Source organism: Schistocerca cancellata, chromosome 1, assembly GCF_023864275.1.
Source record: "Schistocerca cancellata isolate TAMUIC-IGC-003103 chromosome 1, iqSchCanc2.1, whole genome shotgun sequence".
NCBI classification, from domain to species: Eukaryota; Metazoa; Arthropoda; class Insecta; order Orthoptera; family Acrididae; genus Schistocerca; species Schistocerca cancellata.
The window spans coordinates 1,172,055,371-1,172,071,422 of NC_064626.1; the positions used below are offsets into that span (position 1 = coordinate 1,172,055,371).

General features: G+C 45.7%; 1 protein-coding gene across 1 annotated transcript in view; it reads right to left on the reverse strand.

Annotated features, from left to right (window-relative positions):
• The window catches only part of LOC126140239 (uncharacterized), an 80,336-nt gene that overhangs the window by 34,461 nt on the left and 29,823 nt on the right, over positions 1 to 16,052 (reverse strand). The window contains exons 2-4 of the mRNA XM_049915233.1: positions 12,516 to 12,911; positions 5,288 to 5,836; positions 1,837 to 2,052 (exon numbers count right to left, since the gene is read on the reverse strand). Coding sequence (XP_049771190.1) covers positions 1,837 to 2,052; positions 5,288 to 5,836; positions 12,516 to 12,911 — 1,161 coding nt within the window. The remainder of the gene's footprint in view (positions 1 to 1,836; positions 2,053 to 5,287; positions 5,837 to 12,515; positions 12,912 to 16,052) is intronic.

Consider the following 16,052-nt stretch of genomic DNA (forward strand, 5'->3'; position numbering starts at 1 on the left):
TGAATTGGGCATGTGGTGATTGGTGTGTTGATAGATTAGTAAGCAGAACATCTGCACTCGAAAGGGAAAGGTCCAATATTCTAGTCCCAGTTCGGAACACAGTTTTAATCTTCCAAAGATAAGCGCACACACCTACATTAAATAGAGCTTTCACTGGAAGAAATAGTGCGATCGTGTACAGGTAGAGTTGAAGGGATGGGCCGGCATAGTCACGATGGAACTTCAGATTTGGAGATTGAGAATGAAACGATGGGGAGTCCCAAATCACGTTCGTGAAGGCTTTGCAGATATACACTACTGGCCATTAAAATTGCTACACCACAAAGATGACGTGCTACAGACGCGAAATTTAACCGTCAGGAAGAAGATGCTGTGATATGCAAATGATTAGCTTTTCAGAGCATTCACACAAGGTTGGCGCCGGTGGCCATACCTACAACGTGTTGACATGAGGAAAGTATCCAACCGAACAGCAGTTGACCGGCGTTGCCTGGTGAAACGTTGTTGTGATGCCTCGTGTAAGGAGGAGAAATGCATACCATCACGTTTCCGACTTTGATAAAGGTAGGATTGTAGCCTATCGCGATTGCGGTTTATCGTATCGCGACATTGCTGCTCGCGTTCGTCGAGATCTAATGACTGTTAGCAGAATATGTAATCGGTGGGTTCAGGAGGGTAATACGGAACGCCGTGCTGGATCGCAACTGCCTCGTATCACTAGCAGTCGAGATGACAGGCATCTTATTCGCATGGCTGTAACGGATCGTGTAGTCACATCTCGTTCCCAACAGATGGGGACGTTCGCAAGACAACAACCATCTGCACGAACAATTCAACGACGTTGCAGCAGCAAGGACTATCAGCTCGGAGACCATGGCTGCGGTTACCCTTGACGCTGCATCAGACAGGAGCGCCTGCGATGGTGTACTCAACGACGAACCTGAGTGCACGAATGGCAAAAAGTCATTTTCTCGGACGAATCCAGGTTCTGTTTAAAGCATCATGATGGTCGCATCCGTGTTTGGCGACATCGCGGTGAACGCACATTGGAAGCGTGTATTCGTCATCGCCAGACTGGCGTATCACCCGGCGTGATGGTATGGGGTGCTATTGGTTACACGTCTCGGTCACCTCTTGTTCGCATTGACGACACTCTGAACAGTGGACGTTACATTTCAGATATGTTACCACCCGTGGCTCTACCCTTCATTCGATCCCTGCGAAACCCCACATTTCAGCAGGATAATGCACGACCGCATGTTGCAGGTCCTGTACGCGCCTTTCTGGATACAGAAAATGTTAGACCGCTGTCCTGACCAGAACATTCTCCAGATCTCTCACCAATTGAAAACGTCTGGTCAATGGTTGCCGAGCAACTGGCTCGTCACAATACGCCAGTCACTACTCTTGATGAGCTGTGGTATCGTGTTGAAGCTGCATGGGCAGCTGTACCCGTACACGCCATCCAAGCTCTGTTTGACTCAATGCCCAGGCGGCTCAAGGCCGTTATTACGGCCAGAGGTGGTTGTTCTGGGTACTGAATTCTCAGGATCTATGCACCCAAATTGCTGAAAATGTAATCACATGTCAGTTCTAGTATAATATATTTGTCCAGTGGTCAGTATTGTAAGTAAATGTCCAGAGCGAGTAGAGAAAGGGGGGAAGGGATTGTTGACCACGTATCGCGTAAATAGGATGGAGGAAATAAGGTGAATTGCCCGACATCAGGCGCCCGAGGGGTTTACATCCTGTTTGGATCAAGAGTTTGAAAGAGTGGGTCAGCAGCCATTTATCACATGACAGTTTCGTAGTTTAAGAGAGTAGTGGGGGACGCACCTTGAGGTACTTTCCGTTGTAGCCGGCGGTGGGCGTGCCGGGGTAGGAGGATTTTCCGGGGCGCGGCTCGCTGGCCTCCGCCTCCGCCTTGGACGGCTTCTGGTAGGGCACGATGGACGCCTTGAAGCTGGCCAGGCGTTCGTAGTCCGCCGGGTCGCCGCCAGGGGCGCGCGCAGCCTCGTAGCTGCTGCCGCTGTAGTACTGCGGCTGCTCCCGCTGCAAAAAACAAAAACCATGGAGGTAGAATAAGTGGAGACAGCGCTACAGACTTACGCTGTAAATTGTTTTGAAGCCAGTGGGCGTGGCCTGCCGCCATCTTGGTTCCCCCAAAACGTTAGAAGACGAGTGTTTACAATTGCTTCTTGTTCGTTATTTCTGTCTTGTGGACGCGACATTTATTTTATATAGTAAATGTTATACTGTTTTAGTGAACAACGCAGCATAAGGAACGCAAGTTCAAACGTTTTTCTAGTCTTAAATGCGTATTCGATACAGTAATACGACACGAAAATATGACGCTTCTGGCCCCAGTACTGTAATTCCTTTTTGTTTATACACTTCGAATTAACGAGAAGAGAAGTATGTGCTACGGAAATCGTGCTTTCGTAATCCACTTCTATTCACTTTCATTGCGTTTGTGTCGATAATTGATAAAGCCAGAACTCCAAAAGTAATGATTGATAGTTTAGACGCACCTATTTGTATTCGTTGCATTTTCAAGTCAAATGCAAATTTTAAATGTTGAAGTTAACAAGAATAGGAAATGTAAGGTCAAATCACAGAAATAAAACCATACTGTAAAACTTTACAGTGCATCAGAATTTCAAGTATATACAAGAAAATAGCGCTTAAATAAGTCCACTTACGAATGAAATGTGATTTGTTTGAACTATAGATTACAATCAGAACGATTAGTACACCCGTAAGCGACTCAACCCGGCATTTTTTATCAAAACACTTCACGACTACACGGAATAAAACGACCAGAAGCGAATGTCTTGGGGTAGCTAACATTGTCGATCTTCACTTGGGTCGACTTCAAGTTTGTGACGTCATGGCAACTCCTCATATTTTTACCTCAATGAAAAAATCAGCCAGGCAAGTCTCAGTACCCTCCAAACACACTGTCTACAACTTTCTGAAAGCACGACTTTTCCCAGAAGTCGCCTATGTGATAGTTGGTCTCAACACCACAATTGTTCACTATGCAGGATTAGGATCACTTTCGTCCTATGGGGAGGACTAAACCTTGGAGGCCTTGCCCAACAAACTGACCCCTGCCTTGCGCCAGGGATATCTTAATGACTGGTAGCACGAAAGCTGGAATGTAATGCGATAGTGTATTTTTTCAAGCTGCTGTTCTGTTTACAAGACGTAAGGCTTCCTGACTTCATAGGTATGCTAGAAGAATCTTCGAAGGCATTCAGAACGAGAATTTGAACCTTCCAGGCGAATAACATTTAGACGGGTTGAACCAGAACTCCACCGAAAAACTCTTTAAGAGGTTGCTATGGGATACTTTCTGAGTACTTTTGATAAAAGGGACCCTCGGTCTCTTGTTGCACGATACCAACTTGCTGCGTTTCGTTTGATTTCGTGCCCCAGTTAGTTTTCTATCTACATTGCACTGAAAATAGTGCACAACAGTGCAAATTTCAGTGGTGTGCGCTGCGTGTCTTTTTTCCGTTCGCTCAGGGCACATGTTGTGGACGACAGTAATGTCCTCGTTAGCCCTTTGAGCCCCAGTAGTTTCTGCCGCAATCCATCATTCCATTGATTTTGTTTTGAAATACCAGAGTCTTTAGCTTGAAACCACCGAAGTTACTGCTTCATCCTACAGGTATTGGTACTTCTAAGCAAAATGAATAAAAAGTTGGCTTGCGGCAGAAACCACTGTGGTTCAAAGAGTAAATTCGTTGCCTTCAGCTTTGCATTCAGTTTTACGTTCTGGTCATTATATATTACATGCGTTTTGCTGTTCTGAAAAATCTTCACTGAAACAAAGGAGTTTGAGTAACAAACTAAATAAACCATAATTGCTTTACTACTCAGTAAAGAGCCGCCAGAGACCATGGGTCCCTGATGCCAAAATTCTTAGAAAGTATTCGTGAACAACCACTGACAGATTGTCAGTAGAACCCTGTTTCGCCCTGTGCATTTATTTATGCATTTATTTTACCTGGCAAGATAAGGGCTCTCAGCCCATCTCTTTACACCTAACCAGACGTTCACAGAGACTTAACAATGCAATATGGACCGTTCATGAGCTGTAGATATTAAACATTCACATAATAAATTACATAAAATTATATAAAAGATAAATATTAATATTAAATAGATTTTACTATTGTTGATGTTTATCTTATACCTCTTTTCAAGACGCTAACCATTTCGCCGAAACGTTTATTTCTTCTGCCTGAACGTTAATTTCCTTCCCAGATTTCTACTTCAGTTCCCTAAACTGCTTGCTCAATGTTGAGACTGAATAACACCAGAGGTAGGTTACAACCCTGACTCACTCCACCGGCCGGTGTGGCCGAGCGGTTCTAGGGGCTTCAGTCTGGAACCGCACGACCACTACGGTCGCAGGTTCGAATCCTGCCTCGGGCATGGATGTGTGTGATGTCCTTAGGTTAGTTAGGTTTAAGTAGTTCTAAGATCTAGTGGACTGATGACCTCAGATGTTAAGTCCCATAGTGCTCAGAGCCACCGTATAAGCTGTAAATGAACTTTCGCTACTTGTATTTTATCCCCGAAATTTTCAGATATTCGAATAGCCCAGTCAACATTGTTAAAAGTATTCTCTAAACTTAGAAATGCATACGAACATAGCTCTGCCTTTCCTTAACGTATCTTCATAGATCATAGAGTGACTATTACCTCCCATGTCTCTAAATTTTTCTGAAACCGAAACTAATCTTCGCTGAGTCCCGTTCTACCAGTTTTTCCGTTTTCTGAACATGGTACGAGTTAGTAAATTTGAAACCTTGACTTGCTAATTCACCCTGTACATGTAGGTTCATTGAGTTGCCCCTATCTCTGGGATTTATGCAACCAGCAACGCCTGCAAACACCAGGGGCAAGATTTTCATGCTCTGTCGCTCGCTACGCCCAAACTGTTACTCCTACAGAAAAATATTGACAGGACCTTTTTATAGGAAATTTAATGTAGTCCAATTTTGTACTGGCATATGTTTCCGCTAGAGGCCATAGTTCTCGAATAATTTAATAAAAACGTACAAAAGTGACCTTCAAAGGCATTTTTTCTTTAATAACTCGAAAACCATGGCCTCCAGTACAAAATTTAAATGTATTAAGTTCTCTACAAAAAAGGCCCAGGGAATATGAAAATATTACGCGTTCTTTTTGGAGGCGTTGCAGATTGCATAAAACCGATCGGTTGGAGCAGCTGAATCGCCTTGTGTAGTTGTGGACGTAGAATTAGCCTCACCTTGGTGGCTTGGGCGGGTCTGTAGTAGTTGCCAGACGGGGCTGCAGCGACGATGCCTTCCACCTCGGGGGCGGCGCGGTATCCCACGTACGGCCTGGGGCGGGTCTGGGCTAAGGCGACCGGAGCTCCGGGCAGCAGCTCGACGGCGGCGGCGCGCAGGCCCGTACCGGCCGCGTCACCGGAGGCGGCGGCCGCCGCGCCGGAGGCGGCGGGGGCGGCGCGGTAGCCGGTGTACGGCTTGGGCCGCTCTTCCAGCAGCAGCGCCGCCGGCCGCGGCACAGAGCCCGTGGCGGGGGCGGCGGCGGGGGCCGAAGCGGGGGCGGAGGCGGCTGCGGCGGCACGGATGGCGGCGTCGTAGTGCGTGGGCCGCAGGCTGTAGTCGCGCTGCAGCTTAGCCAGCGACGGCGAGTACGCATCCTGCGAGGGCGAGGCGGCGGCCAGAGGCTGCGCGCCGCCCCCGGGGGCGGCTGCTGACGCTAGGAAGTCCTGGGGGCGGAAGCCCGCCTCCGACGCGGAGCCCGCAGCGTCGAACAGCGACGGGAAGCGGACCTGCACACCGCACCAAAAAGCACCTCTTACCTCTTCAGTTGTCGGTCACGCTGTACACCAAAATATAAACAGCACTCCGTAGCTCAGCGGTCAGCCTATCTGACTGGTATGCGGGGGACGCCTATTCGATTCCCAGCACTACCGAGGACTTGTGCTAGGTGGAAGGACTGGAACGGGGGTGCACTCAACATTGTGTTGTCAACTGGGGATCTACTTGATTGACAAGTAATGACTCCAACATCAAGAAAAGTGACAACATCCATGAGAGCTGTGTGCTGGCCCGACCCTCCTCCATACCGCATCCAATGACACCATAAGCGGAGGATGACACGGTGGTCGTTCGGTCTCATTTGGCCCATCAGTTACTGATTACTGCAGCAGGTCAAGCAACTTTTATTGAATGTTGCACTACACTTGAAAGGAACTCATGTACATGATACTATTTTTCAACAAAGTCATCAAATTTCTGTAAACAACAATTTGTAAATTCCACCAGTCGTTCAGTTACTCGACGACAGAAATCCGCTCCTTGGTCGCGGGGTCTTCGAGAACTAGTGCGTGAACATCCTCACCGTCGCGATTACCGCGAATCATTTCCTCGGTTGCCTGGACACTGTCGTCTGTGGCCGCGATCAGAATCACCCACGTCTTTTGTTGGCACCATGTCAATACAGCTGGACGCGACACAGCATTGGGTTCATAAACCATCAGAATTTCACCGTCAGTGTGTGGGCAATTTAGACGTTTTGCCTTCAAGAATGGAATTGTTCCGCCTATTTCAACTCTGGAGTACGTTTCTAGTTGCTGCGCCATTTCACTCACACACTGTGATGCACATGTTTTCCGTGCCGCAGCAGAACTGTGTCCGTAGGGAAACCGGAACATGTACTATATTCCGACAAAGCGCCACCCTTACTGCACTAATATACGAGGATTGTTCGGATCGGTCGCGAAATGGAAAGCACAGTGAAAATCAAGTACCTTCCAAGTACTTCTCTACACAGTCGTCGCTCCGACTTAGTCATTTGTCGGAGCGTTATACCAAATTTCCAACACCATCGTGATAGAAAGTAGCCACCTGTGCTTTCCGATAATTCTCTAAACCACTATTATGAAACCCGTCCGCCGGATCACGAATGCCGAGGAAGAACTCTCTCGCGTTCACGAATTGCCAGGACAAAGTGATTTTCCGCTCGGTGTCGTCTTATGATCAGCTCGCACAACTAATGTCTGTACCAGTCACTGAGGGGCTTCTTTAGCTTTTTATGATGTTGTATACACAGTGTAGCTTTGAAAAAGTATTAATATTTCGAGATGACTTGCTGAGATTCTGACTTTCTCTGCCCATATTTCTTGAATTTGAGAATCATTTTTTATATTTAACTAGCGACCCACTCGGGCTTTCCAAGACTAGCGCTATCTGTAACCAGATGGCTTGTCTGGCATAGCGCTGATAAATTACATGCACAAACCTTGCTCGTGAATGTCCATCTCTTGGGTGGTCAAAATACATCGCACATAAGAATTAAATGATCAGTATCTTGAAAAACCGCCATTTTTCCGCTTTGGGACGAAGGACTAGGTAACTGAAAGTTTGCTCTGTACTGGTGCAAATGCGTGGTGCCCCGCGACTCCAACCTCCTGTTTGGTGACGCTTGAAACAGCTAAATGTCGACATCTCAGAAGTTCGTGGTAGGTAGGATAACGCTGTGACATTGCCACAAAATTCCATCACAATTATACTCAGTGTCACATTTGACGTGTCACACAATGGCAAAGTCTTCACTTCTCCTCCTTGCCAACATCTCACACCCTTTCTCTTGACTCAGCAGGAATGGAAGTCAGAATCGTGATGTCCAGTGTTGAAATCACACTGTGTTGTTCTAGACAGTCGAGAAAACATTTCAGAAACACTGCCATTCAGAACTGAAACAAAAAAGCCTCAGGAGGTGGGGTAAACAGCGTACTGAAACGACATCTTCCCTTGGGTCATTGATTCCCGTCGAAAAAGGCAATGTGCTGGGCAGTGTGGAACAAGAACAACATTCTTGACCTTTGCCATGGCCAACAACCCCTGCAGATGATTCAACCCTTCACTAAGAACCTCACTAAATAGGTTCCCAGCCCTTTGGAGTGTAGTGCGACGGCAATTTTTGTTCTGATATACAGGGTCGTGCCACTAGGGACTGTATAAAACCAACTGACAGCTTAAGTTTGTGTATGCCTTTCCAGCACTCTTGTTTCGTACCATTCTGTGGTGTGATCATGGAGGAGTGTGACATTGACACATACATGAATAAAACATCAAAGGGCCCCCCTAATAACATCTAGTTCAGCAACACCCATGGTGACACCCACACACTTTTGTTTAGCACCTTAAAAATGTAGCTATGTTGAGAAACGCTCTTTTTCTGATTCCTAGGCGCCTGTGGGTGGGCAACTCCTTCGACAACCCTCAAACCCCGCATGTCTGCAACGAGGCACTACGACAGCAGTGTGTCGTCTCTTAACTGTAAGTCTTCAGTAATCCATTGAGGACAGTGGGACAGTAGCGAGACGTGATGTACTTGAATAATGATTATTGAAACTAACGTCCATTGTACAAAACATGAGCCGGCCGGTGTGGCCGTGCAGTTCTAGGAGCTTCAGTCTGGAACCGCGTGACCGCTACGGTCGCAGGTTCGAATCCTGCCTCGGGCATGGGTGTGTGTGATGCCCTTAGGTTAGTTAGGTTTAAGTAGTTCTAAGTTCTAGGGGACTGATGACCACAGATGTTAAGTCCCATAGTGCTCAGAGCCATTTGAACCATTCCAAAACATGTTACCAGTTTTGGCGCCAAAAAGCCCCTGTATGTGGAAATGCACAAAAGATGACATTAAACAATGAAAGTGCAGTTCAACCAAAACCGCAGGAGGTGATTAATATGGGGATAAATCACATCAGAAAATTATATAATAAAAATATACTGTCGTTATCCATACAAAACATTTAAATTACGAAGGTAAGTCAATTATTACCCGCAATTTAGCTATATTTTGGTTTATTTTGATAGTACTGTCGTTTTACGTTGATGACGCATGCTTTGTTTATTTATTGTTATATCTTTGCAATTTTTACGCTGCTAGGTTAGTTTCGCTATCGCTGCCATGCTGTTAATCATGGCTGCTCCGCTGTCTATTTGCACCAAAGAAGAGCAATGTTCAGTGATCCGTTTTTTTTTTTGTGGTCGGAAGGTGTGCCAGAGCCGAAATTCATCGAAGACTTTCGATACAGTACGGGAACAGTGTTTTGCCACAACAGAGTGTCTACGAATCGATTGAAAAATTCCGAAATGGTCGCACAACTGTTACGCACGATGAAGGAGCCGGACGACCGTTTAACGCCACAAATGAAGAAATCATTGAGCGTTCACGTGAAATGATTCTCTTAGACAGACAATTAACTACTTACGAAGTGGCACATCATCTGATAATTAGTCACGGTTCCGCCTACGAAATCATCCACAACAAACTTGGGTTTCATAAAGTTTGTGCAAGATGGGTCCCAAAACAACTCACACAGTTGCATAAACAAACGCGCAAAAAATCTGCAAAAAACATTTGGATCGCTATGGTCACGAAGGGGACAACTTCTTAGACAGGATCATTACTAGTGACGAAACATGGATCCATCATTACGAGCCGGAGGGTAAACGGCAGAGTATGGAATGGAAATATCCAAATTCGCCGTGCAAGGAAAAGTTCAAAATCAAACCGTCCGCGGAAAACTGATGCTTACGTTTTTTTGGGGGGGGGGGGGGACGCACAAAGTCCAGTGCGGGAACATTATGGGGAAAGGGGCACAACAATAAACAGTGTAAGTTACAGTGAAATGCTTACTGACAAGCTGAAGCCTGCAATTCGAAGCAAACGCCGAGGGTTGCTGTCAAAAGTGTTCTGTTGTTGCACGACAATGCCCTTTCACACAGTGCTGCCCACACTGCTGAAACGCTCCAGAAACTCAGATTTGGAACATCCTCCATATAGTCCCGATCTTGCCCTTTCTGACTATCACCTCATTGGTGCATTCAAACAGGCATTAAGGGGCCGTCGATGTGCCTCGGACGAAGCAGTGAAAGAAGCGGTGCATTCTTGGCTCGCAGCCCAACCGAGAACCTTCTTTTATGAGGGCATCAGGAAACTTGTACAACGATGGACCAAGTGCGTTGAAACGCAAAAAGACTATGTCGACAAATGATGTTCTTGTAAGTTTCCTATTTGATTACAATAAAATTTTGTAACTACTTTGCTGATCACGTACTCCAGTGACGTAATGTACCCAAGAGGAACCTACACATACAACGAATTACACCAGCAAAGCAGTCAGAGTCATGAATATCCCTAACTGGAACACCTACAAATATGGATGGTAAAAAAAGCGAAAGAAACTAATAACGTAACATCAAATGACTGAAGTAAAGACATGGAACAAAAACCTAATGAATAAATGTTCATTTGATAATGCAAACCCACCGAAGCAATAACATATGCTCTAATGACCTCTAATATAGAAACAAAGTAAAACATGGTCTAAAACCTAGTACACGAAAAGTGTTGAAGTCACAAATAAATATAAACAAGTGCATGTGACGGTACAACAACCCATTCATATCCCTAAGGTCCATGACCACACTGGCATAGCCGATGTATCATTTGTATAAGCAAAAGACCCTAAATGCACTGTCCCCAAAGTAATAACGAAACAAGTCACCAATGTTTCTACTAATTCCGGAAAATGAACTGGACATGAAACTACTAATGTTGGTAACATTGTTTTCTGTTATAATTCGTTGTACGAGTGCGCTTCCCTCAGGCACATTACGTCATTGGAGTATGAGAGTACTCGATTAAAAAAATTAAGCAATTAAATCAGATGCTAAATTTTGTTTTGTATGGAAAACAATAGTTCATTTTTATTACATAATTTTATGCCATGATTTATCCTCGTTTTGCTCACAAACTGTAATATTTGTTGTCTGTACTCTGGTACTTTTCTACCTGCATATGTTTCCATATGCAGGGGCCTGAAGATGACGCTTTTTGGTGTCGAAACTGATAGCATGTTGTGAATAAACGTCGTTGGATTAGAAAACTCCAGTTGGTGACGATTATCATTACTCAAGTAACTGTAGGAACCCGCGCATCGTGTTCAGTTGGATGTGTTGACACTTTGCTGTATGCAGCATCGACAAGCACGGGGACGACGTAACGGGGTTCCACGCTTTTGCATCATTACAGAGGAGGGTTGTAGGCACCTTAAAGCTAAATTTCACACTTGGGTGTCGCATCTGGGAAAATCACCGGGTTTCGTTTTGCTCAGTGTTAAACTGTCTCAGAAAATATCTCGTGAGCCGTAAGGACATCTTTGTGTGTGTGTGTGTGTGTGTGTGTGTGTGTGTGTGTGTGTGTGTGTGTGTGTGTGTGTCACCAGTCTTCTGACTGGTTTGATGCGACCCGCCACGGCTTCCTCTCCTGTGCGAACCTCTTCATCTCAGAGCAGCACTTGCAACCCAAGGCCTCAATTATTTGCTGGATGTATTCCAATCTATGTCTTCCATTTCAGTTTTTGCTCTCTATAGCTCCGTATAGTACCATGGAAGTCATTCCCTAATGTCTTAACAGATGTCTTATCATCCTGTCCCTTCTTCATTCCCTTCCTTATCAATCCACTCAATTTTCAACATTCGTCTGTGGCACCACATCTCAAATGCTTCGATTTTCTTCTGTTCGGTTTTCAGTCTTAAGACAGGCGACCTAATTACGTTATTTGGCCTACGTGCGGATGACGTAAGGTGGGTAATCTGTCTTAAGGTTCACGAAATATTTCCCGACTCAGTTTATTTTCCTCAGCTTGTATTACTGAGTGAAAGACAAAGTGTTAAGACGGGTAGGACGTCAAGCGGACCGAGTTGGAGTAGGAGAGGCACCACAGGACATTTTAATTTCCACTGTTTATCCTTTTACAAATAAATTCATAAAACTATGTCAGCATGACCAGGAAGGATTCAGAATTCACACTCATAGCAGTGGAAGTTCGAAAACGTAACGTAATAATTTTCTTTACATGTGAAATTTCATCATTTTTTTCACTTACTAATGGCAGCATTTGTTTTCTTCACAAGCAAGAGAGATTCTTCGATGAATTTTGCACAGCATACAAACCATACTTAAAGGTGTATGAAATTCTAGAATTTTCCAAATCTATTAAAAACTGTGGTAAAAATTGAGGTAATTAACTATTAAATTTGTGTTTTTTCTAAACATGAAGTTTAAAATATAACAGTTCATTCGTTTTTTTCATAAATTAAATAAATTCTAGAGTTTCATACACCTGTGCAAAATTCATCGAAGAATCTCTCTTACTTATGAAGAAAAGTGTACCTATAGCAACAAATGCAGCCATTAGTAAGTGAAAAAATGATGAAATTTCTCAAATTAAAAAAAATTTATTTTGTTATGTTTTCGAACGTCCACTGCAATGGGTGTGAATCCTGAATCCTGCCTGGCGATGCTGCCAATGTTTTATGAATTTATTTGTAAAAGTATAGATAGTGGAAATTAAAATGTCCTGAGATGCCTCTCCTGCTCCAAGTCGGCCCGTTTGACGTCCTACCACCCTTAAAGGACGAAGTGTGGCGCACCTGGTCGCTGGTGAAGCCGGCGGTGCCGTTGCTGTTGGAGGCGGCGCCGGTGGCATCCTGGAGGCCGAAGATGTGGGAGCCTGGGCTGGCGAGCGCCAGTCCCTGCGGCTGCAGCTGCAGCAGCGCGGCAGAGCCGGGGGCGGCGTCGGAGGCGGCGGCGAACAGCGCCGAGAAGTCCAGCGGCCGCACGAAGCCCGCCGAGTCGGCGGCGGCGTCCTTTTGCTGTGGGTCTGCGGGCGCCAGAACGGCCAGGCCAGGCGCCGCGGCGGAAGCAAAGTAGCGCGAGTAGTCGGGGCGCGCCGGAGACGGAGCGTCGTCCTCCTGCGAGGCGGCCGCGTCGTCGCTGACGGCGTAGTGGCGAGCCGGCGCCGCCGGCAGCCACAGCGCCAGCACCGCCTGGAAGGCAGAGCAGGGCGGTCTATCAGCAGGGTCAAAGACGGCATCAACAGAGGGGTGGGTAAAAATATGGAAACATCACAAACACATTGTCATGCCTAATACGGTGGACGAAAGCCGTTGGCATCCCAAACAGCTTCCAGCCGTCTCGGAATGAATAGGTACAGGTTCTGCATTTTTCCGGGGAATCGTGTGTGGTGTCACTGCCAGACACCATACTTGCTAGGTGGTAGCCTCTAAATCGACCGCGGTCCGTTAGTATACGTCGGACCCGCGTGTCGCCACTATCAGTGATTGCAGACCGAGCGTCGCCACAGGGCAGGTCTAGTCTAGAGAGACTTCCTAGCACTCGCCCCAGTTGTACAGCCGACTTTGCTATCGGTGGTTCACTGACTACATACGCTCTCATTTGCAGAGACGACAGTTTAGCATAGCCTTCAGCTACGTCATTTGCTACGACCTAGCAAGGCGCCATATTCAGTTACTACGAATGTTTTCAGAACAGATAATATTGTGAATCATGTACCGTCAAGAGCGACGTTCATCATTAATGGATTAAAGTTAAGTATCAAACTAATTATGTCCGCTTTCTGAATTCTAATTCCTTGTCATGTTCCAGAGCTCACGTCAGTATAGTTCTTCCCCCCCTCACGCCAGCCTGCGTGAGCTAAAACGCGTGCATTTCGGCCTCCTCTCGTAACACGGTGTTGGCTCTTCTGCCAACACAACATCGTCTACCATTCTTCCCGCAAAATAATGACAACTCCGTCGGAGGTTCGAGTCCTCCCTGGGGCATGGGTGTGTGTGTTTGTCCTTAGGATAATGTAGTAGTATGTAAGCTTAGGGACTGATGACCTTAGCAGTTAAGTCCCATAAGATTTCACACACATTTGAACAGTTTTTGAAAGCGGATGCGGAAAGCGAGGCCTAGTGCATGGCGTTCGAGGATCTATAGGTACATTTCACACAGCCAACGATCTTGCCGCAATGGTAACACCAGGCCCTGTCAGATTAACGAAGTTAAGTGCTGTGGGGCTTGGCTGGCACTTGAATGGGTGACCGATGGATTGGTAGAGGCGGACCAATTCCATGGCCTCCACGCTCTCCTGACCTCAACCCTCTTGACTTTAATTTATGGGGGCATTTGAAAGCTCTTGTCTACGCAACCCCGGTACCAAATGTAGAGACTCTTCGTGCTCGTATTGTGGACGGCTGTGATACAATACGCCATTCTCCAGGGCTGCATCAGCGCATCAGGGATTCCATGCAACGGAGGGTGGATGCATGTATCCTCGCTAACGGAGGACATTTTGAACATTTCCTGTAACAAAGTGTTTGAAGTCACGCTGGTACGTTCTGTTGCTGTGTGTTTCCATTCCATGATTAATGTGATTTGAAGAGAAGTAATAAAATGAGCTCTAACATGGAAATTAAGAGTTTCCGGACACATGTCCACATAACATATTTTCCTTCTTTGTGTATGAGAAATGTTTCCTGAAAGTTTAGCCGTACCTTTTTGTAACACCCTGTATATGTTTTCACTCCTTGTATTTTGCCCCTGCTACCTTCAGAATTTCAAAGAGAGTATTCCAGTTGTCATTGTCAAAATTCTACATGTTCTGTAAACTTAGGTTTGCGTTCCCGTAACCTATCTTCAAAGATAAATCGTAGGGACAGTACTACCCAGCGTGTATTCGCATTTGTTCGGAATATAAACTGATCCATGCTTTTGAAAGTAATTCTAGTTAGTATCTTGCATCCGTGGCTTATAAAACTGATAGTTCGGTGATATTATTACATTCTTCTTGAAGTCTGTGGGTACTTTGCCGGTCACATAGATGTGCATTATATGACGCTAGACGTGGCTTATGTCGCGAGAGTATACAGGACATCCGATTAGTGTGTTACAGAGAGGCGAGTAGCACATCGCGACTTTGAACTTGAGCTGATAATAACCGGTGTAAGACACACAGCGTATCAGAGATTACACAGTTCAATTGTGTATTGTCGTTCATCTTGTATTTTGATCATCTGATGATGGGCTATGCCCGAAATGCGTAATGTAATGTAGAAGTTCAGTTAGCATCTTGTGGCTGTTATCAGCGACCTGTCAGCATTGGTTATAATTTTTATAAACGCAGTCAGATCGCCGTCGATTTCAGTGTGAGCCGTAAGGAAACTATTTCTGCCAGGACTGTACTGAGAGGAATGCTCCGCATACTCCTCAGAAGCTGACAACCGGCGTTACATTCAGTGACTGCCTGCGAAATTCAACCATTCAGTGCATTTACAAACAGTTTGGAATATAACCTCAACTTTCAATACGATCAATACGATCAATTAGTAAAACATACTTCCACATTCGAACGGGTGCTGAACCGTTGGCATTCACCGGAACACGAATGGCATGACTGAGAACAAAGAACAGAAGCAGCGCAGCCTCTCCTCCGCGGTGGGGTTTCTCTGCCCGCTGGCCGCCACTCTCTCTGGCGCCAGTTTTTGCTGCAGTTGCCGCGGTCTGCTGGCGCCCCCCGCCGCTTTTCGTCGCGTTTCTCCGTTTCCGTTGCGGTCACCACAATTCTCGGGCGACATTGGTTGCGTCACGTCCACTTCTCGCAGTTTCGTGCAAAATATTCAGACCAACCACTATATTTCCTAAGTAGATGTCCAGGTGCCACACTGAAATGTTGCACACAGGGTTATTTGGGCTCTGTCGCGATGCAGTCTTGCAAAGGACCGTTTTCGTCAGGACCAAATGTTCAAGCTAAAAATCATGAGTATCTCGTGAATTTCAGCTGCCTGAAGAGACTTTTATTCTAAAATATCAAAATGGTTTAGACGTGTAACCGCATTCATTGAACCGAGCGAAATGGCCCAGTAGTTAACAGACTGGACTCTCATCCGGGAAGTCAGTGGTTCAAATCATGCTAATTAATATACACATGAAGATAGCACAAAGTCTTGTTGGTGAAACAGAGCGGACAATCGACTTTTCCTCGCTGAACACCTGGATAGTCTGCACTCTACTTCATTCAGAAAATGTACATCTTTAATTTCTTTGAATTGCACCTACACCGAAGATGATTGGATGTTCTTCAAAAATTGTTTAAGCACCTTCAGAGATTGGTTTTGTATGTCATA